General features: G+C 39.3%; 1 protein-coding gene across 3 annotated transcripts in view; it reads left to right on the top strand.

Moving 5' to 3' along the window:
* LOC122544180 (syntaxin-7-like) overlaps window positions 1–23,551 on the top strand; it is a 60,027-nt gene extending 36,476 nt beyond the window's left edge. For all 3 annotated transcript variants that reach the window (XM_043683221.2, XM_043683230.2, XM_043683239.2), the window contains exons 6-10: window positions 7,850–7,899; window positions 9,444–9,537; window positions 15,897–15,969; window positions 21,454–21,536; window positions 22,202–23,551. In XM_043683221.2, the coding sequence (XP_043539156.1) occupies window positions 7,850–7,899; window positions 9,444–9,537; window positions 15,897–15,969; window positions 21,454–21,536; window positions 22,202–22,297 (396 nt within the window). In that variant the 3' untranslated portion in view covers window positions 22,298–23,551. The remainder of the gene's footprint in view (window positions 1–7,849; window positions 7,900–9,443; window positions 9,538–15,896; window positions 15,970–21,453; window positions 21,537–22,201) is intronic.

Here is a 23,551-nt window from a genome sequence, read left to right on the forward strand (position 1 = left end):
GAGGGACGCTGTCATTCTTCTAATTGGTAAAGTTTGTTAGCTTGGAAGATACTTTTGAAGGAGGTTTTCTGAGTTGCTGCTGTTCATCTTGGACATGGAGCACACTTCTGGCACTGTGTGTTGGTTGTCAGTCGAGTGAGATGCTGTGTCCTTGATGGTTTCAAATTGCTCGAGTGTTGTTGGAGTTGCATGCATCCAGGCAAATGGAGAATTTTCCAACACATTCTTAACTTGTTGTTTTTCGATAGTGGAAGGCTTTGGTGATTCAGGTGTTTTTACTTGTTACCAAGTTTTTAAATACTGATCTGCTCTTGTTGCCACTCTTTTATGTGGCTAGTTCAGTTAGTTTCTGGTCAGTGGTAATCCACAGGATGTTGATTGTCAGGGATTCAGTGATGGTAATGCCATTGAATGTAGCGGATGCTGAAGATGATTAGATCCAGGAGACTGTCTTGATGAACTCCTGCAGAGATGTCTTGGCGCTGAGGTGACTGACCTCCAACAATTACAGCCATCTTCCTTTGTGATTGGTATGACTCCAATCCTCAATTCCCATCAATTATAGTTTTGCATGGACTCCGTGATGCCACATTTAGCTGAATGCAGTCACTATTGCCTTACCTCTGAAGTTTAGCTCTTTTGAGCATGTTCAGACCAAGGATGTAATAAGGTCAGCAGCTGTCAGCCCTGGCTGAAACTAAATTGAGTGTCAATGAGCAGGTTATTGCTTTGGAGTGCTGCTTGATGGCGCTATCAACAGTCTCTGGCATCAGTTTGCAGATGAACTGAGCAGACTGAAGGCACTATAATTGACTTAGTTGGGTTTGACCTATATTTTTGTCCAAGTAAGCTATACTTGGACAATTTATGATCAGGTAGCTACCAGTCTTGTGGCTGTACTGGAATCCTTTCCCCTCAACTCTGAATTGAGTTAAACCAGTCAAGATACCAAAACTAAGAATTTGTCAACAATGTTTCAGAAATCTATCTTGAACAGGAACACTGAAATCATTTGTTTTATTAATTGAGAAATTGAGTTATTTTTGCAATTGGTTAATATAACCTTTACCAAGTGCATTTTTGTATGTTAAAGTGCTAGAACTTAATTTCCTTTAATTAGGGATTAGATTAGAATAGATTAGATAACTTTGTGGAAACAGGCCCTTCAGCGATGTGTGACAATGAAGTCAAAGATAGCCATCCCTCTTCTCAGGTAGCTCAATTTTTGGTTGAAAATAATTCTACTGAGACTTGGTGCAAAACCTAGGTTTTGGGAGAATCGTGATCAATGGTTAGGATAGGCTCCATAACAAATCCTTATGGCAAGTTTAACATAGTAAAACATCTTTAGTTTCTTCATTGTAATATTATTGCAAAGAACTTTTTTGCTCAAGTACATAAGGAGATAGTCGGGCTGATGAGCAAAAATTTGACCAAAGAATGTTTTCAAGGAGATGAAGGAGGACTTTGCATTCATGTACTGGACAGATGAAGGCAGAGTCCCACTGGGGAAGCATTGAAAGTTGGACTGCTGGAATAGACAGAATGCATTGTCAGCCATATCTTTGTCTACAGATACTATTTTTGGTGGTTTTTTTGCTTGCTTGGAAACCAAGACTAACAAATGTGTTCACTAAATTTCTTGATTTATGAGGTAATAGGTGTTGCCACATCTGGGCAACTGATCTGAAAATTGTTGGCTTGTTGACAACCGGAATGTTCTGAAGCAAGTACCATCATTTATGTGCTGCAAAGTTGTTATTATGACTTAATGAGTTCAGTTATAGTGCCATAATAATTAACCCTGGTGCTGTCCCTTAAGCATTTAGATAATGGGTTTTCTCACCCACCTGTTGGTGTGAACGCAACTATCTACTGGGTGCTAAAGACTGTTTTAAAGACATCAAGAGCCAGCTTGTGGAAAATCTTAATGGTATCCCTCAGATAATTATGCATTTATATTTACGGTAATGATGCCCAGGTTCCATTGCCTGTAGACTTTGTTCAAGTAAAAACCTCATGCTTCAACCTGAATAGTTGATGAATGTGCACATGTATTATTGTAGCTGTTTAGATGTTTAAAAACATTTTAATATTTACAGTCAGTTTGAGAAAGAGAGGAGTATATCTGAGGCTATCTTTTGAACATTAAGGAAGGGCAATTGTGGGACCATGTAAGCAGGGTTGACTGAGGTATATTGGTAAATTAGGTTAAAGCATAGTTCACGCGGGATGCATCGACAGACATTCAGGGGGATATTTCAGAACCTACAAAATAGTTGCATTCCAACAAGTAACAAGCTCCAAGGGATAGATGCACCATTTCTAGGTAACTTGAAATGTTAAATGTGCAGACAGGTAGCAGTTTGGAAAATTTAAAAAGCATGACCAAGTATTAGTCAAGTGGGAAAATATCCAAAACAAAAAGCTAACAAGGAGTATAAAAAATTAGAGAAGGAAACAGATAATAAAATGAGTGTTCGTCCTATAGAAAGTCAGACTACAAAACTACTAACAGAAAACAAAACAACAGATGAATTAAACTGATATTTTACATGCCTTCACCAAAGAGGATACAAGTAACATTTCAGAAGCAGTGATAAATCATGAAATGAAAAAAATGGGAAAATCGCAGTCACTGGAGGCATGGTACTAAGTAAGTTGTTGCAATGTTGGGTTGGCAATGCCCTGGTTTGGATCAACGTCATCCTTGTGTTTGTAATGAAATGGCTAGTGAGATGTAATTGGCTTTACCTTTCTGAAGTTCTTTGATTTGGAGGCAGTCCTATTATATTTGAAGATGTAACACCTTTGCTCAAAAAAGGAAGAAGACAGAGCAGGAAATTACAGGCCAGCTAGCTTAACATTTGCCATAGGGAAAATGTTAGAACCTTTTGTTTAAGAAGCTATAGCAAGGCATTTGGAGAGAGTCAAAGTAGTTGGATAGCGTCAACATGGCTTTGTGAAAGGCAAGTTATGTTTGACTACAGTATTGGAGTTCTTTAAGATGTTGTAGTGCGCTATGGATAAAAGAGAACTAGTGAGAGCATGTATTTTGGATTTCTTGAAGGTGTTTGATAAGTTTCTACACAAAGATTATTTTTAATGTGGCTGGTTGAGTGAGTGGGTAATAATATGGTAAATCAAGTATATATAATGTGAAGTTGTCCAGGGAAATTTGGCAGGGAGAATAGAAAAATAGGTTTTTTAGCATTGAGAGATTGCAGTACTCTCGACACACAAAGGGAACTGGGTCCTCGTAAATTATTTGCAAAAGGGTTAATATGCAGCTGCATCAAGTAGTTAAGAAAGTTAGTAGAATGCTGTCATAGTGGCTGTTGTGGTACTGTCCCTACCTCTGGGCTAGGAGTCCTGGGTTCAACTTCCACTTGTATAGGGGTATAATGACAAATCTGAACAGACTGATTTGGAAAATACTGTGTTGTTGTTTATCATGAGGGGGATTGAATACAAAAATAGGTTATGCTTCGGTTATACAGGGCACAGTTGAGACTACATCTGGAGTACTGCCTTATGAGGAAAGATTTGACAGGTGAAGCTTTTATCCCTTGGAGTTTTGAAGACTAAGAGGTGACATATTTGAAACGTTATACCCTGAGTAGTCTTGAAAGGGTAGGTGTGAAGAGAGTGTTTCCTCTTGAGGAAGAATCTAAAACTGGGGTGTCACTGTTTAAAGTTAAGGAGGGGCTCATTTATAATAGAGATTAAGCAAAATATCTTCTCTTGAAAATTCATCAGTCTTTTCTTCCTGAAAAGTTGAGAGCAGAAGAGTCCTGAATATTTTAAGGCGGAGGTAGATAGATTCTTGTCATGCAAAGAATTGATAGGGGATCAGGCAATGAACAGGAGAGAGCATGCTTTAAAGGACTGACTGGCCTACTCCTCCTAATTGTATGCTGCCTTTATGGTGGTAGTATTAATTTTAACTTAAATCTTATATATATTTTAGAATGCTCCTTGGTTCTATACTATAACCAGATGAAACCTCAGCTAAAGAATTTAAGATCGCACCCATTTGAATTCAGAACTGACGAGGTGTAAATTTTGGTTATTTTATGATTGTATCAGAACTTCTGAGGCCAAACTAATGTGAATAATTTCATTGAGTTTATCGTCCATATTGAGCCTGCTATGGAGAAGATTTGTGACAGAAAACCATATTAGCGACTTTGGGAAAAATTTGATTGAGGGTGGAGGGGGGGGAAACAAAAATCGTTAAATACCCATGTGGTTTAAAAGAAAAATGACTCTTGCAACCCATTGGCTAGGACAATGTGAAGGTAGAAACATGAGACAGGGAAATATTGAACCACCCAGCTGAGCTGCTATACCATCATGTGAATGTGTGGAGTGCTGCCATATTCCTCCTCAAAGGCAGGAGAACAAGACAGCATGTGCAGTAGAGGCTGGCCACTGAACCCAACATTATGCAATTACCCACAATTGGATATGGCACATTATTTAAAGGAAAGTGTGTTCTTGGTTTAGATTAGATTCCCTACAGTATGGAAAGAGGCCCTTCAGCCCAACCAGTCCACACCAACCCTTCAAAGAGTAACCCATCCAGACCCATTCCCCTCTGAATGATGCAGCTTGCACTATGGGCAATTTAGCGTGGCCAATTCGCCTGACTTGTACATCTTTGGACTGTGGGAGGAAACCGGAGCACCCGGAGGAAACCCATGCAGACACTGGGAGAATGTGCAAATTCCACATAAACAGTCACCCGAGGCTGGAATTGAACCTGGGACTCTGGTGCTGTGAGGCGGCAGTGCTAACCACTGAGCCACCGTGAGTTCTTATCTCAGTCCTTATCTCCCTTCCACACAGCCATATACCAAATCACAAGACAGCATATACAGCCAGTATCTTGCTGTATCAGAAAATATTACTGAGCCATAATTATGATATTAGAAATTTTCTCTCTCATGCCCTGTAAGGACTGAGAGTAGAACAGAACAGCACTAGATTTTTCCCCTTTCCCCTACGTACAGAATGGAAGAGAGAAAAGCAGTATTGCTGCCTCTGAGTCATGAAGAATGGGTGAAGATGTATACACAATAGCGCTGGGAAAGAATGGAACCTGCTAGGTAAGACTTGCTATAATTTTGAGAAAGTTAGCAGTGTGGTGAAATTTATAAACTCAAACTGCTGTTGAGAAAGGAAGAAATGAGAAGAGGGGAGATTTGGAAAGCTAGTAAATGTAACACCACAATGCGAGAAAGGAGAGTGAGAGAAATAAGGCATTACAGGCCAGTTAGTATGATATCAACAATGATGGAGCTGTACAAGGCCTTGGTAAGATCACAGTGGGAATGTTGTGTAAAGTTTTGGTGTATATGTCATACAGGGAATGCATCAAATGTTCATCAGCCTGATTCCTGAGCTGGCAGGTTTGTCATATTGAGAGAAATAAGGTCAGCTAGGTAACGCAAGATCGCTTGAGCAAAAATTCAAATTGTTGGAGAGACTGCGCAACTCTGGCAGCATCTGTGAAGAGAAAGAATCAAGATTAGAGTGGTGCTGGAAAAGCACAGCAGGTCAGGCAGTATCCAAAGAGCAGGAAAATTGATGTTTGAGGCAAAAGCCCTTCACCAGCATCTGCAGTACTCACTTTCGCCCTCTGTGAAGAGAAAGCAAAGTTAACATTTTGAATCCAGTGACCCTAAATCAGAACCAGTGGTAACTAGGAAATGGTGGTATACAGTATATGACGAACACTGGGTGGATGGGGATTAGGTCATAAACCTAAAGTGGGTGGAGACAAAGCCTAGAGGGTGAGAAAGACCAAACAAAGGAATGGATAATGGTAGGCCAGGAAGAAAGAAGGCCTGCTGAGTTTCTCTTGCAATTTCTATTTTTGTTTCAAGATTTCCAGCATCTGCAGTTCTTTTTACTGAAGTCACCATAGTCCCAGAGGGCTGTGCTCTCATTAGAGAGAAACCATTGGTTGTGTGTTTTAACCTACAGGTCACCTGGCCTCAGGAAAGTTTAAAGGCAAGAGCTTTCATGGTGACCTTAGCTGTTGTGGGAATTTAAAGATGGGTTCGAAACACTCATTACACAGCAACAACATATGAGTATGCTGCACTCTGGTTGACCCAACCAATGTGGCTGGCATGCATTCTCAGCTCTTCTGTTCTTTATTCCACCTCTCTGTGCCTTGCTTTTTCAGAAATGTCCTAAAGAGTTCAACATCATGTTGCAGTGGCAAGCTACTTGATATATTGATAGGATAATTTTTGTCCTGCAAAAGGTTCTCCTTTAATACGAGATGCCCAGTGGTGTCATGTTCTTTGTTTAAACCTTGGAGTAAAAGTACACCCTTGTGTTATCTCACACCTTCCATGAGCCTGTTATAATCCCTACATATAGTTTTTTTTTCTTGGTCAGCTTTGATACAGCAGCCACAGAAGTGCCTTCCCTATCTCATTTGTGCTGCTACCTAATTGAGAATGTTATAACTCCTTTATCTACTATCCTCAGCTACCTTTTACTTTTAGTCAATGGCTTCATTGTTTGTATTTGACATTTTCTTCTTCATTCATGGAATATGCACTTTGCAGGCTGGGCCAGTATTTACTGTCCATCCCTAGTTGCCCTTGAAGATAATCATTAGTACCTTTGAACTGCTACAGTCCAAACTTGTACATCCACAGTGCTGTTAGGGATGGAGTTCCAAGAGTTTGTCTCGGCGACATTGAGGGAATAGCGATTAATTTCCAAGTCAGAATCATGAGTGGCTTGGAAGGGAACTTGGAGGTGGCTGTGTTCTTATGTATGTGTTGCCCTTGTACTTCTAGATAGTAGTGGTTGTGAAGTTCTGCAGTGCATCTTATAGATGACACATACTGCTGCTCAGTCATCCAGGTAAGTGGGAAGTATTCAATCACATTTCTTTCTTGAGCCTTGTGACTGATGGGCAGGCTTTGGAATCTCGAGGTGATTTACTCACTACAGGATTCCTGACCTCTGATTCTTATCATTCATACATGTCCACAATAAACTGTCCACAATGGCTATTCAGTCTAAATTTTTATCAGTCTATTGAGTCATAAAATGATACCCTCATTTTTATTAATATGGTTTCAGAGAAATGAAACTTTTTCAGTTCCCAGTAAAATAAAACTTATAGCATTAACCTGTTCTCTAATTATTCCAAGTTCTATTAATAAATTATCTTTGCCACAATTTTATGTCTCTCATTTCTAGCATACTTAAAATTCCAAACTGGAGATGAAATATGGGAAGAAATATTAGAACACGTTTTACTTCTGTTCTGCCAGTTTGAAACTTTAACCAGATTTTCTGTTATGCTAATTTATAATGGGCGAATTTCCACCCAGGTATAAGAAAATTTGACGAGATTGCTCATTAGGTCTATTAGCATTCAAGATATTCATTTGTCTTAACATGCTTTTACTGCGGGAAGAAAATTAATTGCAAACTCGTCAAATACATGTATGGGGCTTATTTTCATCAGGATCTCCAATCATGCCCCTTCTTTCACTTCTTTCAGTCCAATCAGCTGTAGCAAAATCTAACCTATTTTACAAAAACATTTGCATAAATTTGGATTATAGAAGGGAAGAGAAGAGAAGAGCTGCAAATGTTAGAAAATGGAAAAAATACCACTTGCTCAAATTGCATCATAAGTCAGTTACATAAAAGAAGTAATAGTTTAAAAGTCATGTGGGAACTTGTATCTGAATTTATTGCTGATTTTGTTTACAGATATCCTAGTTCAAAAGTCATACACTTTGAAGAGGAAATTCAATTACTTTTTCATCCCTTTTTAAATAGCCTTTTGTTTTGTCTTTTTCTCTAGCAAGGTTTACCTGATAATGAAAATGATGGGAAACTGGTGTCAATTGAAGGGTAAGGAAGATAGATTGTACATTGTCTGCTTCCAAGAAGAAGAAATTGTTTTTTGCATAATATCTTAACATTTCCTCAGTGCGTCCAAAAGTATTTCACAGCTAAGGTATGCTTTTCTGAAAGATAATTACTTATGGAGGTAAAACTACCAGCTAATTTATATACAGTGAGGTCTGAAAGAATGGTAAATAGGTTGTGGAGAGTACAATAATGTTACAGATTTGTCTGGATGCAGACCCCACGCAAATATGTTGAAGATGTTCAAAATGTAGTCCATTCTTCACACATCCTTGCCCAAGTATTTTGGAAAAGCAAATCAGAGTGGGACCTATACACTTAATGCTAGGGAGTGTTGCTGAACAAAGAGACCTTGGAATGCAGGTTCATACTTCCTTGAAAGTAGAGTTGCTTTCAAGGTAGATAAGTTAGTGAAGAAGGCTTTTGGTATGCTTTCCTTTATTGATTAGAGCGTTTCAGTATAGGAGTAGAGAGGTCATGTTATGGCTATACAGGACATTGGTTAGGCCACTTTTGGTAAATACATGCAATTCTAGTCTCCTTCTTATCAGAAGTATGTTATGAAATTTGAAAGGGCAACATCCTTGTAAATCTTTTTTGGCAAGAGTGGAGGATTTGAGCTATAGGGAGAGGCTGAATAGGCTGGGACTGTTTTGCCTGGAGGGTCAGAGGCTAAGGGGTATCCTTATCGAGGTTTAAAAAATTATGAGAGGCATGGATAGGATAAACAGAGAAAGTCTTTTTCCTGGGGTGGGGGAGTCCAGAACTAGATGGCATTGGTTTCGGATGAAAGGGAAAAATCATCAAAGGGACCTTAGGGCAACTTTTTCATGCAGAGGATGGTACATGTATAGAATGAGCTGCTAGAGGAAATGGTGGAGTCTGGAACAATTACAGCATTTAAAAGGCACCTGTACAGGTATATGAATGGAAGGGTTTAGAGGAATACAAGCCAAGTGCTGGCAAATGGGACTAGATTAGGTTAGGATATTTGGTCGGCATGAACGAGTTGGATCGAAGGGTCCGTTTCAGTGCTATACGTAGCTATGACTCTGTGCTGTGATCTTGGACTGGAATTCAAGCTCTTGATCTGCTGTTTCCACAAGAATTGTACCACGAATCAATTAATATTTAATGTTTGTTTGAGTTTGGTCACCACTGATCTTTTTCGATAACTAGTTCTTTCAGAAGTTGAGAATTCTGAAAACATAATATTTTAATACACATGGAAGAGTGACTTCATCTAGAAGCTGGAAAGTAGTTTGAATGAAAGCAAATTATAAGTAATTGGCAAAGATGCATTGCTTGCCAATAGAACAGTATACATGATCTCACTAGGTGCAGGTAAATCTGTTGAATCTAGAACTTTTTATGATAATATTGTTAGTAACAATGACATTAGGTGTCATGTAAGTATAGCTCAATAGATATTAATGAAAATTAGAGGAACTAGCTTTTGTTGTAATGCTGAAATGTTTTGAAATAACCTCATCTCAGTACTAACAATTGTTTTCAATGTTATATAGTCCAAATCAGGTTCAAGATCAAATGGAAGATGGAATTACAGTGGAGGACTTGGAGCTTATCAAAGAACGAGAGTCTGCGATTAGGCAGCTGGAGGTACATTTATTTTGTGGCTGAATACTTAATAAGATGTGTACTTTTGATCCAATGTCCTGTATTCTTTCTCCATAACTTCAGGAATGATTTTTTTTTTTACTTATCTTGGGTTGGAGCATTGGCTAAATGGTGAGACATGGGTATTAGCCATTTAGTACCTTGAGTCAGTTCTGCCATGAGATAATGGCTGATCAGTGACTTAACTCCTTTGATTGACCTTTTTCCCTATTGGCAAAATAAAGATGATCAATCTTGGATCAAGTTTTAATTATAATTTTAAGTTGAAACTTTATTGCTGGAACAGCACAGCAGGTCAGGCAGCATCCAGGGAACAGGAGATTCGACGTTTCGGGCACAGGCCCTTCTTCAGGAATGTCATTCCTGAAGAAGGGCCTGTGCCCGAAACGTCGAATCTCCTGTTCCCTGGATGCTGCCTGACCTGCTGTGCTGTTCCAGCAATAAAGTTTCAACTTTGATCTCCAGCATCTGCAGACCTCACTTTCTCCTCTTATAATTTTAAAACTTACTTCAATGCTGTTTGCAGAAAATGCATTCTCAACTTGGCCCTATATTGCATGAAAAAGGGGTTTCCTACTTTCATTCCTGAAAGGTTTGGCTCTTCTTTTTTGGTCGATGTCCATGATGCCAGACTCCCCAACAGTTCCTATTTACCCTCATGGTTCACTTTAATATCTAAGCTTCGATTAAACCTTTGTTCACCTCAAAATTAGAGAGATTACACCCCTACATTCTATACGCCTTGTAGCTTAACCTTCAGATTCCTGATATCAGTCTAATAAATATAAGTACACTATTTCCAAGTTGAATATTTCCTTTGAAGCATGATGTTTAGAATCGCTGATAGTAATCCAGGTAGTCTAACCAGAGTTTTAATGAATTGAAATATGTTGCCTTAACTGCTTGTATATCCTAGATCTCTAGATATAAAGATCAGCATTTCATTAGCATTTAAAATTACTTTCTGTACTTGTTCACAACATTTTAATTATTGTTGCTGAGTTCCAATTCTCTTTTGGACTGCACTGTTTCTTGTGTTTCACCATTTAGAACATACTTTTGTTCTATGGTTTCAGTTCAAATGTAGATGACTTCACACTTGCCTCCATTAAAACCTATTTGCCTCAGTCATGCTTATTCACTGAATTTATCAATATCTGTTTCTAGTTGGCAATCATAAAGATATCAGCATGTGGAAAAAAAAAAGCAAATTTACAAATTTGGATACTTAGCTTTCTATCACCTCATGCATCTCTGTGACTATGACTCTAAGTTATTAATGGATATAACGAACAGTTCCAACTCCAGATCCTTGCAGACACAAGTAGTCATGTTCTGCTACTTGGTGTGCTCCTGTTTTGTTTTTACTAGATGTCTCCTTCTGTTCAACCAATTTAACCAGGTCAATAATTTTCCTTCAGTTCCATGAACTTTACCCTTGGTAATGCCTTACTTATGAGAGACATTATCAAATATCTTCTGGAATTCCATTTAAAATAAAGCACCTGTAGACATGTTCTGTCCACAACTTCAGTCACATTCAAATTCAACAGATTCTTCAGATGTTACTTCCCTTTTTAAAAACCCCATGCTGGAGGTCTATCATCTTAGAAATCATCATAAAATCCCTGCCTTGTGGAAACAGGCCATTTGGCCCAACAAATCCACACCGAGCTTTCAAAGTGCAACCCACCCAGACCAATTCCCCTAAACTATTATTTCACATTTCCCCTGACCAATGCACCTAACTTACACATCCGTGAACACTGTGGGCAATTGAGCATAGCCAATTCACCTAACCTGGATATCTTTGGATCATGGGAGGAAACCAGAGCACCCAGAGGAAACCCATGCACAAACAGGGAGAATGTGCAAAGTCCACATTGACAGTCACCCGAGGCTGGAATTGAACATGTGTCCCTGGGGCTGTGAGACAGCAATGCTAACACTGAAACACCATGCTGCCTACTACTCTGCCACCATACCGCCCCACTGAGCCACCGTGACAAAGGGAACGCAGTCTACTCCCCCAGACTCTGCTAGTCCCGATGCAACTACATTTGTCTTTTCTCCCTACTCTTAAATGGCTAGATATTTTTGATACAGAGCCAGAAATTGCTTGAAATACTCAGTAGATCTGGAAGCATCTGAGGAGAGAAAGCAGAGTTAATGTTTTGGGTCCAGTGACCCTTCTTCACAATGGTTTGAAGCTGAGAAAATTTTGATTATATGTGCTAAAGATGTGGTTGGGTTAGGGGGAAGGGAGTAAACAATAGGTGAAGTTGGGGAGAGAGAGAGAGAAAACAACAGTTGAACAGACAAAGGAATGGGTGAAGATCAGTAGCTGCTAATTGAGATCATTAGTAACTTATAATGTCTTGGTTGTGATAGCAACAGACCTGAGAGAGTGAGAGGGTTGGAGTAAGTTGCTAAAATTATTGAACTCAATATTGGGTCCCAAAGGCTGCAGTGCCCCCAAGTGGAAAATGAGAAACTTGCGCTGAGCTTCCCTGGAGCACTGCAGCAAGCCTGAGAGAGAAAGATTGGCCAGGGAACAAGGTGATTTGAAGTGACAGGCAATAAGAAGCTCAGCATAACTTTTGCAGACAAAGTAGGTGCATTGCAAAGCATGACCTACTCTGAACTTTATTTTCCCCAACATGGAAGAGACAGTGAGCAGTGATTGTGAATAGTGGATACGATGGACTAGCTTGAGTGAAGGACAGGTGAATTGCTGCTTCATCTGGAAAGTGTGTCAGGAGTGTAGGATGGTCGCCCAGTCTACATTTTGTATTCCCTATATGGAGGGCACCACATTGTGAGTAGCAAATACAATAAACTAAATTGATTGAAGTGCAAGTAAATCACTAGTGTGTCTGGGGTCTTGGTAAGGAGGGAGCAAGTAAAAAGCAGTTACGCCTTCTGCAATTGCATGGGAAGGTGCTGTGGGAAATGCAAACTTATCATCCGTTTGTTCTTGTCACTCACTTGGGTGTTCTGGACACCTAGCTGTGGTATTCCTGCAGGTGTCACAAAAGTTGAAGATCATGTAGAAGTATGCAAAGTATCCATTTACCCGTCTTGCAATCCCAGATTCACAGAATGCATGGACCTGGTTTCTGTACTCAACAGGAATTAGTATTTACTTCAAGTTAATAACCTCTACAGGTAAACATTTATGAACCATTGACATAAAACACTAACCGTTAAACCCCCCCCCCCCTAAAAACAGCCCCTTTCACACTCATGTGCATGCATGCACACGAACAGAGACAAGTTTTTTTTAAAATGTGTTTTGGACAGACAAGCCTGGGGATGCTGTTTAGTGGTCTCTGTTCATAGCACTTCCTAAAATTGTTTTTATGGTGATCAGAATCCTGCTTCTCGGTCTTCTTCCTCAAATGATTTACTGGTTTATAGAAGGTACAGGGGTTGGTTCACACTTATGACTCTGACTTAGTTATAGCCCTTGGGCTTTTCCAAAAGATTTGAAATTCTTGCTGTGTGTGTGAATGCGAATGAGGCCAGTAGAGTGGAAGAGAAAAACTGACCGTAGCACTGATATAGAGAGTCTTTCAAGAGCAGGGAGAAAAGAGAAGTGGAGTTTTGGTCAGGACTAGCACAGTTGAGCGGACTGTGTTCCCTTTGGCTGGATTGAGAGTCCCGAGGGCTATGTTGCCTACCTAATGCCCAGGTTCGAGAGATCTCATCTGGGCTGCAGAGGAACTTGGAGCAGGAGGGGAAAGATCCAGTTGTTGTGGTCACATAGGAACCAATGATATCAGTAGAAAGAGGTTCTGCTGAGGGAATATGAGTAGCTTGGGGCCAAGTTAAAAAGCACAATTAAAGGTAATAATCTCTGGATTACTATCCAAGCATTGTCGACCTTGTGCCAATTTGCCCAAGGTTAACAAGCTCAAAGATTGGTATGGGAGAAATGGATTTGAATTCATGGTAAATTGGCATCAGTGTTGGGGAAGGAGGGAGCTGTTCTGGCTCCAGCTGAATTTGCTGGGACCAGAGCTGTGGACAGGGCTTTAAATTAAATGGTGGTGGTGGGGGGGAAGGGGGAGGTTTCAGTTGCATAGAAAATTATGAAAAGAGTAAAAGGTGGGAAGGGCTCAGCACAAGTTAAGTTTCCAAAATAAGTAATAGGACATGATTTGGAGGAGCCGGTGTTGGACTGGGCTGGACAAAGCTAAAAATCTCACAACTCCAGGTTATAGTCCAACAGGTTTATTTGGAGGCACTAGCTTTCGAAGCGCTATTTCTTCATCAGGTGGTTGTGAAGCAGGGTAGGACAGTGTGTGTGCAAAAGGTCAGCAATCTAACTTGAGGCATAGCTGACGGGACAAAGAGAAGCGGAGCAGTCAACACAGGACTAAGGATATTGTACTTAAATGCACACAGTATATGTAATAAGGTAAACGAGCCTATAGCGTAGATTGAAATTAGCGAGCTTGATGTTATAGATATCTCAGGTGTATCTGAAAGGGGATCAGGGCTGGCAACTCAATATCTAAGAATATGTCCTTTTTGAAAGGACAGGCAGATGGTTTGGGGTGTTAGGGTTGGCCTTGTTTGTAAGAAATGAAATTAAATCGATAGCAAGAAATAAGGTACAGCCAGAAGGCATAGAATATTTTTGGGTAGAGTTGAGGAACTGCAAAGGAAAAAAAGACCATAATGGGAGTTATGTACCAGCTTCCAAGTCAGGATGTAGGAAAGAAAATTACTATTACAATAAATATGGGGGACTTCAATATGCAGGTGGACTGGGAAAATTAGGTTAGCAGTCGACCTCAAAAAAAAAACAATTTATGGACAAGGTGATGGGTTTTTTTTTTGAATAGCTTGTGGTAGACCCCCATGAGGGAACAGACAGTTCTGGATTTGGTAATGTGTAATGAGGCAGACATGACTGAGGAGCTGAAGGTTAAGGGACCTTTTTGGCAGTGACCATAATATAATAGAATTGACCCTGCAGATTGAGACTGAAAAGATTGAATCAAATGTAATAGTATTACAATTGAGTAAAGGTAACTCCAAAGATATGAGGGAGGAACTGGCCAGCATGGATTGCAAGGGGAGCCTAGCAACTAAAATGATAGAGCAGCAATGGCAGGAGTTTCTGGGGGGTTATTCAGAAGGTATATCAGAAATTCATCCCAAGGAAGAAGAAAACTATTTGGGGAGCCATGGCTGACAGGGGAAGTAAGGGACAGCATAAAAACATACGATATTATAAAGATTAATAGAAGGCCAGAGGATTGGGAGGCCTATAAAAACCAGCAGAGAATATCTAAAAAATGTAATAAGGGAGGAGAAGAACTATGAGTCTAAGCTAGCCAGTAATATAAAAGAACATTTGAAAGATTATGTTTAAATATCTGAAAGGTAAGAGAGAGGCAAGAATGAACATTGGACCACTGAAAAATGAGGTTGGAGAAGTAGCAATGGAGAACAAAGAATGGTACTTTGCAACCATGTTCACAGTGGAAAACACCAGCATCATACCAGAGTCAGAGGGTAGAGGTGAGTGTAATGGAAGAGATAGCAAAGTTTCCACACACTCTAGTCATAGTCATACAGCACAGGAACAGATCTTTAAGTCCAAACAGTCCACACCCACCATGTTCCCAAATTAAACTAGTCCCACCTCCTGCACTTGGCCCATGTTCCTCCAAACCTTTCCTATTCATGAACTTATTCAAATGTTTTTAAATGTTGTAACTGTACCTGCATTCACCACTTTCTCAGGCAGCTCATGGACCACTCTGTGTTTCAAATAGAAAAGTTGCCCCTCACGTCCTTTTGAAATCTTTCTCCTCTCGCCTTCAAAATGTGCCCCCTAGTTTTCAACTTCCCCACCCTTGGGAAAAGACCCTTTTCACCTTATCTCTGCCCTTCGTGATTTTGTAAACCTCAATAAGGTCTCAACCTCCAACACTCCAGCGAAAAAAGTCCCAGGCTTATGACTATCCTGCCCGTATATAGTAACTATAGTCTGAGGAATATAATATATTCAAAGCAAATTTTGTTAATTTTGTTGTAGACCGTGGAAATCTTCAAACATACGTGTAGCAAATCTGAAAAGAAAATGCTTTTATTTATGCAATTATTGCATTAGTTTATTAGTTATGCAATAAAATCGGAAAATACTGATTTGAGCTGCAAATTTGAAATGTAGATCTAGATCAGAAGGGAGAGGAACCTCTTAATCAGAAATTCTCCAATTAGGGAACAGAAACTTTACACAACTAACTTTGCTGCAAATAGTGACTGGAACATTTCTTTTTATTTGTATAAGCTTGTTAAAAATAATTATCTGTTCATTTCAGTCTGATATCCTGGATATTAATGAAATATTTAAAGACTTGGGAATGATGATTCATGAGCAAGGAGATCTAGTTGGTAAGTATCTTGTATTCCAATGGTGACCTTAGCTGTGCTACATTTATCCATCTTTGTTTTATTTCAGATACTGAAATTTTAAAACTTCAATATGCTGTTGAGATTAACACTTTCAGAAATTTTGAGATGAGTGAATAGTTTATTGACTTTTCAGAAGTTAATTAAATGTATAATTGTGGTGCGATGTGCATGCTTTCAGAAATAATACATAAAGGTTTTCTTCCTGTTGTATAAATTAGTAGATTGAATTGATTTGAATTTTATAACTGCCACAAAATATTTGAGCTGTGTCCTAACATTTTATGCAATTCCAGCATAGCTTCCCTGCTACAGTTTCCATTAGCTACATAATTTTAGCTTGTTAAAATAGGATTAGATATTCTTTTGAATCCTAAAAATAGGAAAAGTGTGGTTAGTTGATGAGTAGAAAAGCTGTTTTTGTATAGACAATGTGATAACTGAGTTAACAGAGGCTTAAGAAACTTGATCAATCATTTCTTCATGCCCAGAGATTGCAAATGCTTTTGACAAGTAACCTAGCAGAATTAAATGGAAAATACTGGTTTGGTGAATTATAATAGTAAATATTGTCAAAGTCATGATAGCAGGAAGCTAACTGTGTAAAATATAAACAGACAATTCTTGGTGAATGTTTATTCACGTGATGGTTTGTATGCATATTGTAAACAAATTTATTACTTATTTTCCCCAAAATAATGCCTTGTCAAAGTTTTTAAATCTATTAGTTTTGGATGGCTAGTAGCTCCACAGGTTAGACCTTCCTAATTCAAACTTTAGCTGATGTCAGCTCTTTTCAGTGCCATTGGAAGCTGAACCTAGTACAACTTCAAAGAGACTTCCAAATATGGTACTGTCCATTCATTCTTGTTGACTTCTCTAAAGACAATAATTTACTTAAAAGTTGCACACCAACTTCCATAATGTCCTTTAGTAAAGGGGAGGCTCCAGTGAATTTGCTGAATTGATCTCAGGAAAGAAAACAGAGTTGGTGGTGGAATGCAGCAAGTTGCTGAAATCAGCTGAGTATCTTCAACTTCCACAGTCTTTGTTTAAAATTTTTGTTTTTATTAAACTATGACACAATATTTTGAATTAGTGCTCCAGTGGTGCAGGATGTGCCACTAAAGTGCGCACAATGTATGTACCTAGAGTTTTTTCCAAAAACAGCAAAATAACAAGTGACTGTTAGGTTAAGTGAAACTTGTGTTTGTGCTGGTTAAAGGAAAAATATTGTCCAAGGAGTTGATGAGAAATCCTGGGACTTAACACTATGTTCAGTGGGTTGTTAACACCAATGAGTTTTGAATTAACACGTAGCTCTACAGAGGCCTCATTATTTTAGGCTGATCACAGATTTGTTATTGTGCAGATGGAGGCTATTCAGCTCTTCATGTCTGCACTAAATCCCTAACCAATGTAAATATCTTTGCCTTTCCCTTGTAATCCTTCATTTAATGCCTTATTTGAATCTGTCCCCACCATACTTCCTAGCGATCCATTCCAAATCCTCGCAACTTGTTCATGAAAAATGTATTTTTAAAACTCACCCCATTTTGCTTCTTTCGCAAAACACTGAACTGTGTCATCTGATTCTTGATACTTTTGACAAGCGGGGAACAGTTTATCCCAACCTCACCTGTCCAGACTTCTCATGATTTTGAAAACTCCTATCAATTCTCATCCTAGCTTTGTATCCGAGGAAAACAATCTCAGCTTCTCCAATTTTTCCTCATAACTGAAGTGTCTCTTCCCTGGAATCATTCTCATACACATCCTTCTGAAAATGTGGCATCCAGAACCAGTGTCTTATGAAAAATCATCATCTTGTATGCTTCTGATAATGAATCCTAGAATGCTGAATGCATTATTGACAGCTCCCTATACCTGCTGTACTACTTTTAATGACTCACATTCATATACACCCAAGTCTTTTTGCTCCTGCACACACTTTAGAATAGTACAATTCTTTTTGTTTTTGAACCAAAGCGAATCACCTCACACTTTTGTATTAAACTTGATCTGCCATGTATTAGCCCACTCCACCATTTCAGTCTTTTTGAGACTGCTGTCCTCTCAGTTCACATTTGTCAAGTTTTATGTTGTCTGCAAACTATGGAGTTGTTCCCTGCACATCAGGGAGGGTGGTAAAAAAGGAGGTGGGGTGGCATTGCTAATTAGAAATGGTATAACGGCTGCAGAAAGGCAGTTCGAGGGGAATCTGCCTTTGGAGGTAGTATGGGCTGAAGTCAGAAATAGGAAAGGTGCAGTCACCTTGTTGGGTGTTTACTATAGGCCCCCCAATAGCAGCAGAGATGTGGAGAAACAGATTGGGAAACAGATTTTGGAAAGGTGCAGAAGCCACAGGGTAGTAGTCATGGGCGATTTCAACTTCCCAAATATTGATTGGAAGCTCTTTAGATCAAGTAGATTGGATGGGGCGGTGTTTGTGCAGTGTGTCCAGGAAACTTTTCTAACTCAGTATGTAGATTGTCCGACCAGAGGGGAGGCCATATTGGATTTGGTACTCGGTAATGAACCGGCACAAGTGATGGGCTTGTTAGTGGGTGAACATTTTGGTGATGGTGACCACAATTCTGTGACTTTCACCTTGGTTATGGAGAGAGATAGGTGCGTGCAACAGGGTAGGTTTTACAATTGGGGGAAGGGTAATTACGATGCTGTAAGACAGGATCTGAGGAGCATAAGTTGGGAGCATAGGCTGTCAGGGAAGGATGTCGTGGAAATGTGGAACTTTTTCAAGGAACAGATACGATGTGTCCTTGATATGTATGTACCTGTCAGGCAGGAAAGAGATGGTCGTGTAAGGGAACCTTGGTTGACGAGGGAGGTTGAATGTCTTGTAAAGAGGAAGAAGGAGGCTTACATAAGGTTGAGGAAACAGGGTTCAGACAGAGAAGTGGAGGGATACAGAATAGCCAGAAGGGACCTGAAGAAAGGGATTAGGAGAGCTAAGAGAGGGCATGAAAAATCTTTGGCGGATAGGACCAAGGATAACCCAAAGGCATTTTATGCGTATGTGAGAAACATGAGAATGACGAGAACGAGGTTAGGTCCGATCAAGGACAGTAGTGGGAGACTGTGTATTGAGTCGGAAGAGATAGGAGAGGTCTTGAATGAGTACTTTTCTTCAGTATTTACGAACGAGATGGACCGTATTGTTGAAGAGGAGAGTGTGAAACGGACTGGTAAGCTAGAGGAGATACTTGTTAGGAAGGAAGATGTGTTGGACATTTTGAACAACTTGAGGACAGACAAGTCCCCCGGGCCTGATGGGATATATCCTAGGATTATGTGGGAAGCAAGAGAGGAAATTGCAGTACCGTTGGCAATGATCTTTTCGTCTTCGCTGTCAACGGGGGTAGTACCAGGGGACTGGAGAGTGGCGAATGTTGTGCCCCTGTTCAAAAAAGGGAATAGGGATAACCCCGGGAATTACAGGCCAGTTAGTCTTACTTCGGTGGTAGGTAAAGTAATGGAAAGGGTACTGAGGAATAGGATTTATGAGTATCTGGAAAGACACTGCTTGATTAGGGACAGCCAGCACGGATTTGTGAAGGGTAGGTCTTGCCTTACAAGTCTTATTGAATTCTTTGAGGAGGTGACCAAGCATGTGGATGAGGGTAGAGCAGTGGATGTAGTATACATGGATTTTAGTAAGGCATTTGATAAGGTTCCCCATGGTAGGCTTATGCGGAAAGTCAGGAGGCATGGGATAGAGGGAAATTTGGCCAATTGGATAGAAAACTGGCTAACCGGTCAAAGTCAGAGAGTGGTGGTAGATGGTAAATATTCAGCTTGGAGCCCAGTTACAAGTGGAGTTCCGCAGGGATCAGTTCTGGGTCCTCTGCTTTTTGTAATTTTTATTAATGACTTGGAAGAGGGAGTCGAAGGGTGGGTCAGTAAATTTGCAGATGATACGAAGATTGGTGGAGTTGTGGATAGTGAGGAGGGCTGTTATCGGCTGCAAAGGGACTTAGATATGATGCAGAGCTGGGCTGAGGAGTGGCAGATGGAGTTCAACCCTGCCAAGTGTGAGGTTGTCCATTTTGGAAAGACAAATAAGAATGCGGAATACAGGGTTAACGGTAGGGTTCTTAGTAAGGTGGAGGAGCAGAGGGATCTTGGGGTCTATGTTCATAGATCTTTGAAAGTTGCCACTCAGGTGGATAGAGCTTGTAAGAAGGCCTATAGTGTATTAGCGTTCATTAGCAGAGGGATTTAATTCAAGAGTCGTGAAGTGATGTTGCAACTGTACAGGACTTTGGTTAGGCCACATTTGGAGTACTGTGTGCCTGGTCGCCTCACTTTAGGAAAGATGTGGAAGCTTTGGAGAGGGTGCAGAGAAGATTTACCAGGATGTTGCCTGGAATGGAGAATAGGTCGTATGAGGATAGGTTGAGATGCTAGGCCTTTTCTCGTTGGAACGGCGAAGGATGAGGGATGAATTGATAGAGGTTTATAAGATGATCAGAGGAATAGATAGAGTAGATAGTCAGAAACTTTTTCCCTGGGTACAACAGAGTGTTACAAGGGGACATAAATTTAAGGTGAAGGGTGTAAGGTATAGGGGAGATGTCAGGGGTGGGTTCTTTACCCAGAGAGTGGTGGGGGCATGGAATGCGCTGCCTTTGGGAGTGGTAGAGTCAGAATCTTTGGTGACCTTTAAGTGGCATTTGGATAGGTACATGGATGGGTGCTTAAGCTAGGACAAATGTTCGGCACAACATTGTGGGCCGAAGGGCCTGTTCTGTGCTGTATTGTTCTATGTTCTACATCAGGATCTGGATCAGTACTTGCATCAGGAAAAGCAGGGGCCCCAGTATCAGCCCTTGGGGAAACTTCACTACAAATCTCCTTCCCTTCTTAAAAAAATAACAATTAAACATTACTTTCTGCTTCTTTTACTTCAGCAAATTTGGTATCCTTGTTGCTATTGTACATTTCATCTTGTGACTATAAATTTCCTCTCAAACCTGTCAGTTGGCTTTTGGAAATCCATTTACACCGTATCAATAGCTTTCCCCTCATCAGCCCGCTCTGTTACCTCATCAAAAATCTCTTAACAAGTTGGTTGGACTTGAGTTTTCTCTCATTAAACTCATGCTGACAGTTTCTGAATCAGCCCACATTTTTCCATTGGACTAAGTCATTGTATCCTGCGTTATTGTTTATCGACCCTGCCCCCCCCCCCCCCCCCCCCCTCCCCCCACCCACCCACCACTGACTGATGATCACCATAATAAATTGAATTCATATGTGCCTTTTCCCTTTTTTTACACATTTGAAACTGTTAACTTCATTTTGTTTATATGATTAAGGTAAGAAAATCTCAGTCCTAACTTGGAAGATATTGAGACATTTATCTAGAGGTTAGTTCTTTCTGTAGATATGGGAATTTTTTTTATTGAATTGATACTTCAATGTTGTTGCATGTTTCTGTAGATAGCATAGAAGCCAATGTGGAAACTGCTGAAGTACAAGTTCAGCAAGCAAACCAGCAACTTAGCAGAGCAGCCGAATACCAGGTATTTTATTAAGCTAAATAGAAAGTTACATGAATTCGGTTTTCATTTCCTTCCTTGAGCTTACTCACAATGGTTGCAGGTCAAACAACATCTTACTTTTAAAATTCTTGTTTTAAAAAGCTTCTTGTTTTAAAATCCATTCATGACCTTGCCCCTTTCTATTTCTCATAATCTTCAGTCACACAATCCTCAGAGATATCTATGCTCCTCCAATTCTAGCCTCTTGTTCATCACCAACTTTAATTGATCAGCCATTAGTGGCTATGCCTTCAGTTGCCTTCAACTCTGACGTATCCTCCCTATCCTTCTCTAATGCAGTGTTTTCCTTCTTTAAGAGACCTTTTTTAACCAGCTTTTTGTTTCTGGTGTAATATCTCCTTATGTGATTTAGCATCATATTTTGACTTCTGTTACTTCTGATAAGTGCCTTTGATTGCTTCATAACTTAAAAGCACAATGTGAATATAGATTTTTGTAGTTCTCTTCATAGTTGATTAAATTGAATTGTTGAATTATTGTTTAATTATCATGTGACATGTAAAGATAATAGAGTTGCCTTTCTCTCTACTTGAGATCTATCTGTTGATGCACTTAAAGTATGTTTTTCTTTTTCTTCATTGTTTAGAAATAATTAGATTGACTGACTACATTTTTTTTCCCCACAGCGCAAATCTCGTAAGAAGATGTTCATCCTAATCGTGGTTTTGGTAATTTTAGCTGCGATACTAGGAATCATTATCTGGGCTTCTGTGAAAAAGTAAATTCAGATGGTTTAGTATAGACATTGCACTCAAGTCCTGGCATAACATTAAACATCAATAGAGTGAGGGGTTATTTACTGATGCCTAATACTTTAGTCCAATAAATAATTTAGAAAATAAACAGATATTCAAAGTATGCTTTCTAGCAATATAATCAGAAAATGTAAATTATAAATTAAAATGCTGTGCTTTGCAAATTCAAATGTCACCAATTTAATAATACATATCTTAAGTCTCTTGATGCTTGTAACAAAATGTCTTAGGAATTTTTTTCCTCTGTACCAGGTTGCCATAATCTTAATCTTCAGGATCTGCTGACGATTGTTGATTTTATTTTAGTTTTACCTAATTTCCAGGCAAAAGGCATTCCGATTGATAGAGGTATGCCTGGTCCAGTGCTGAATTTTTGTTCATTTTTTTAAAATGGTGCCAGTTTAACCTCTTTTCTATTCCTGGTCGACTGCTGACACCTTTGGCTTTGTGCCTGCCCATAATCACTAAATGAAGTTAGAATGCACTCAGTTACATCAATAGTATATAGACTCCTTTCTTAAAAAGTAACTTGCAATTGTCTGGTGTTTGCAACATTTGCACTGAATAGATTTAGTCTGACTTTGTAACACATACGCCCCTTTGTATTGTGTGTAATCTTAATGAACAATGCAGAAAGGACTATATTTATATTCCCGGGGATGTATTATGCATTTTAATACAAATTGTGCCATTTTGAGATTGTATGCTTGCATATGGTTTTTCAGATTTGGATTAAAAAAATTAGACTAGACTGTAGAACAAAATGCAAAAATGCTGCTTAAATAAACTATTTGTCAATATTGTTGTGTTATCCTTGTTTCCAAACAACTTTAGATGATGTACCAGTTAGCACGTTCATTAAATCACAATTTATTCAAAAGTTGATATGTTTAAAAAAAAATGAAAATTGATATTCATTTGAATATTTAAATTCAAGTCATGTGGCTCAGGCCAGTTGCACAGCCTACAGTAAGGAAATTTGGAAGGAACGGTGAAAAGAATTGTTTCTTAAACACAAGCTAATCGATAAGTAACTGATCTTATTTATCAGCACTTAGTAAGATTTACATTGTCATCTGGTATTTATACAAGATACCAGAAAGTTAGCATTGTACTGAAACACCGTTCCTCAATTTTGTTATTTTTACTGTAATATTCAGGTTCTCTTCAGAAATATCCTGTTTTAAATGCATTTATATATCTAATAAATGTTGAAAACCA

The sequence above is a fragment of the Chiloscyllium plagiosum genome, unplaced genomic scaffold (genome assembly GCF_037043375.1).
Source record: "Chiloscyllium plagiosum isolate Xiang-an unplaced genomic scaffold, Cpla_swu_hap1 HiC_scaffold_3, whole genome shotgun sequence".
NCBI classification, from domain to species: Eukaryota; Metazoa; Chordata; class Chondrichthyes; order Orectolobiformes; family Hemiscylliidae; genus Chiloscyllium; species Chiloscyllium plagiosum.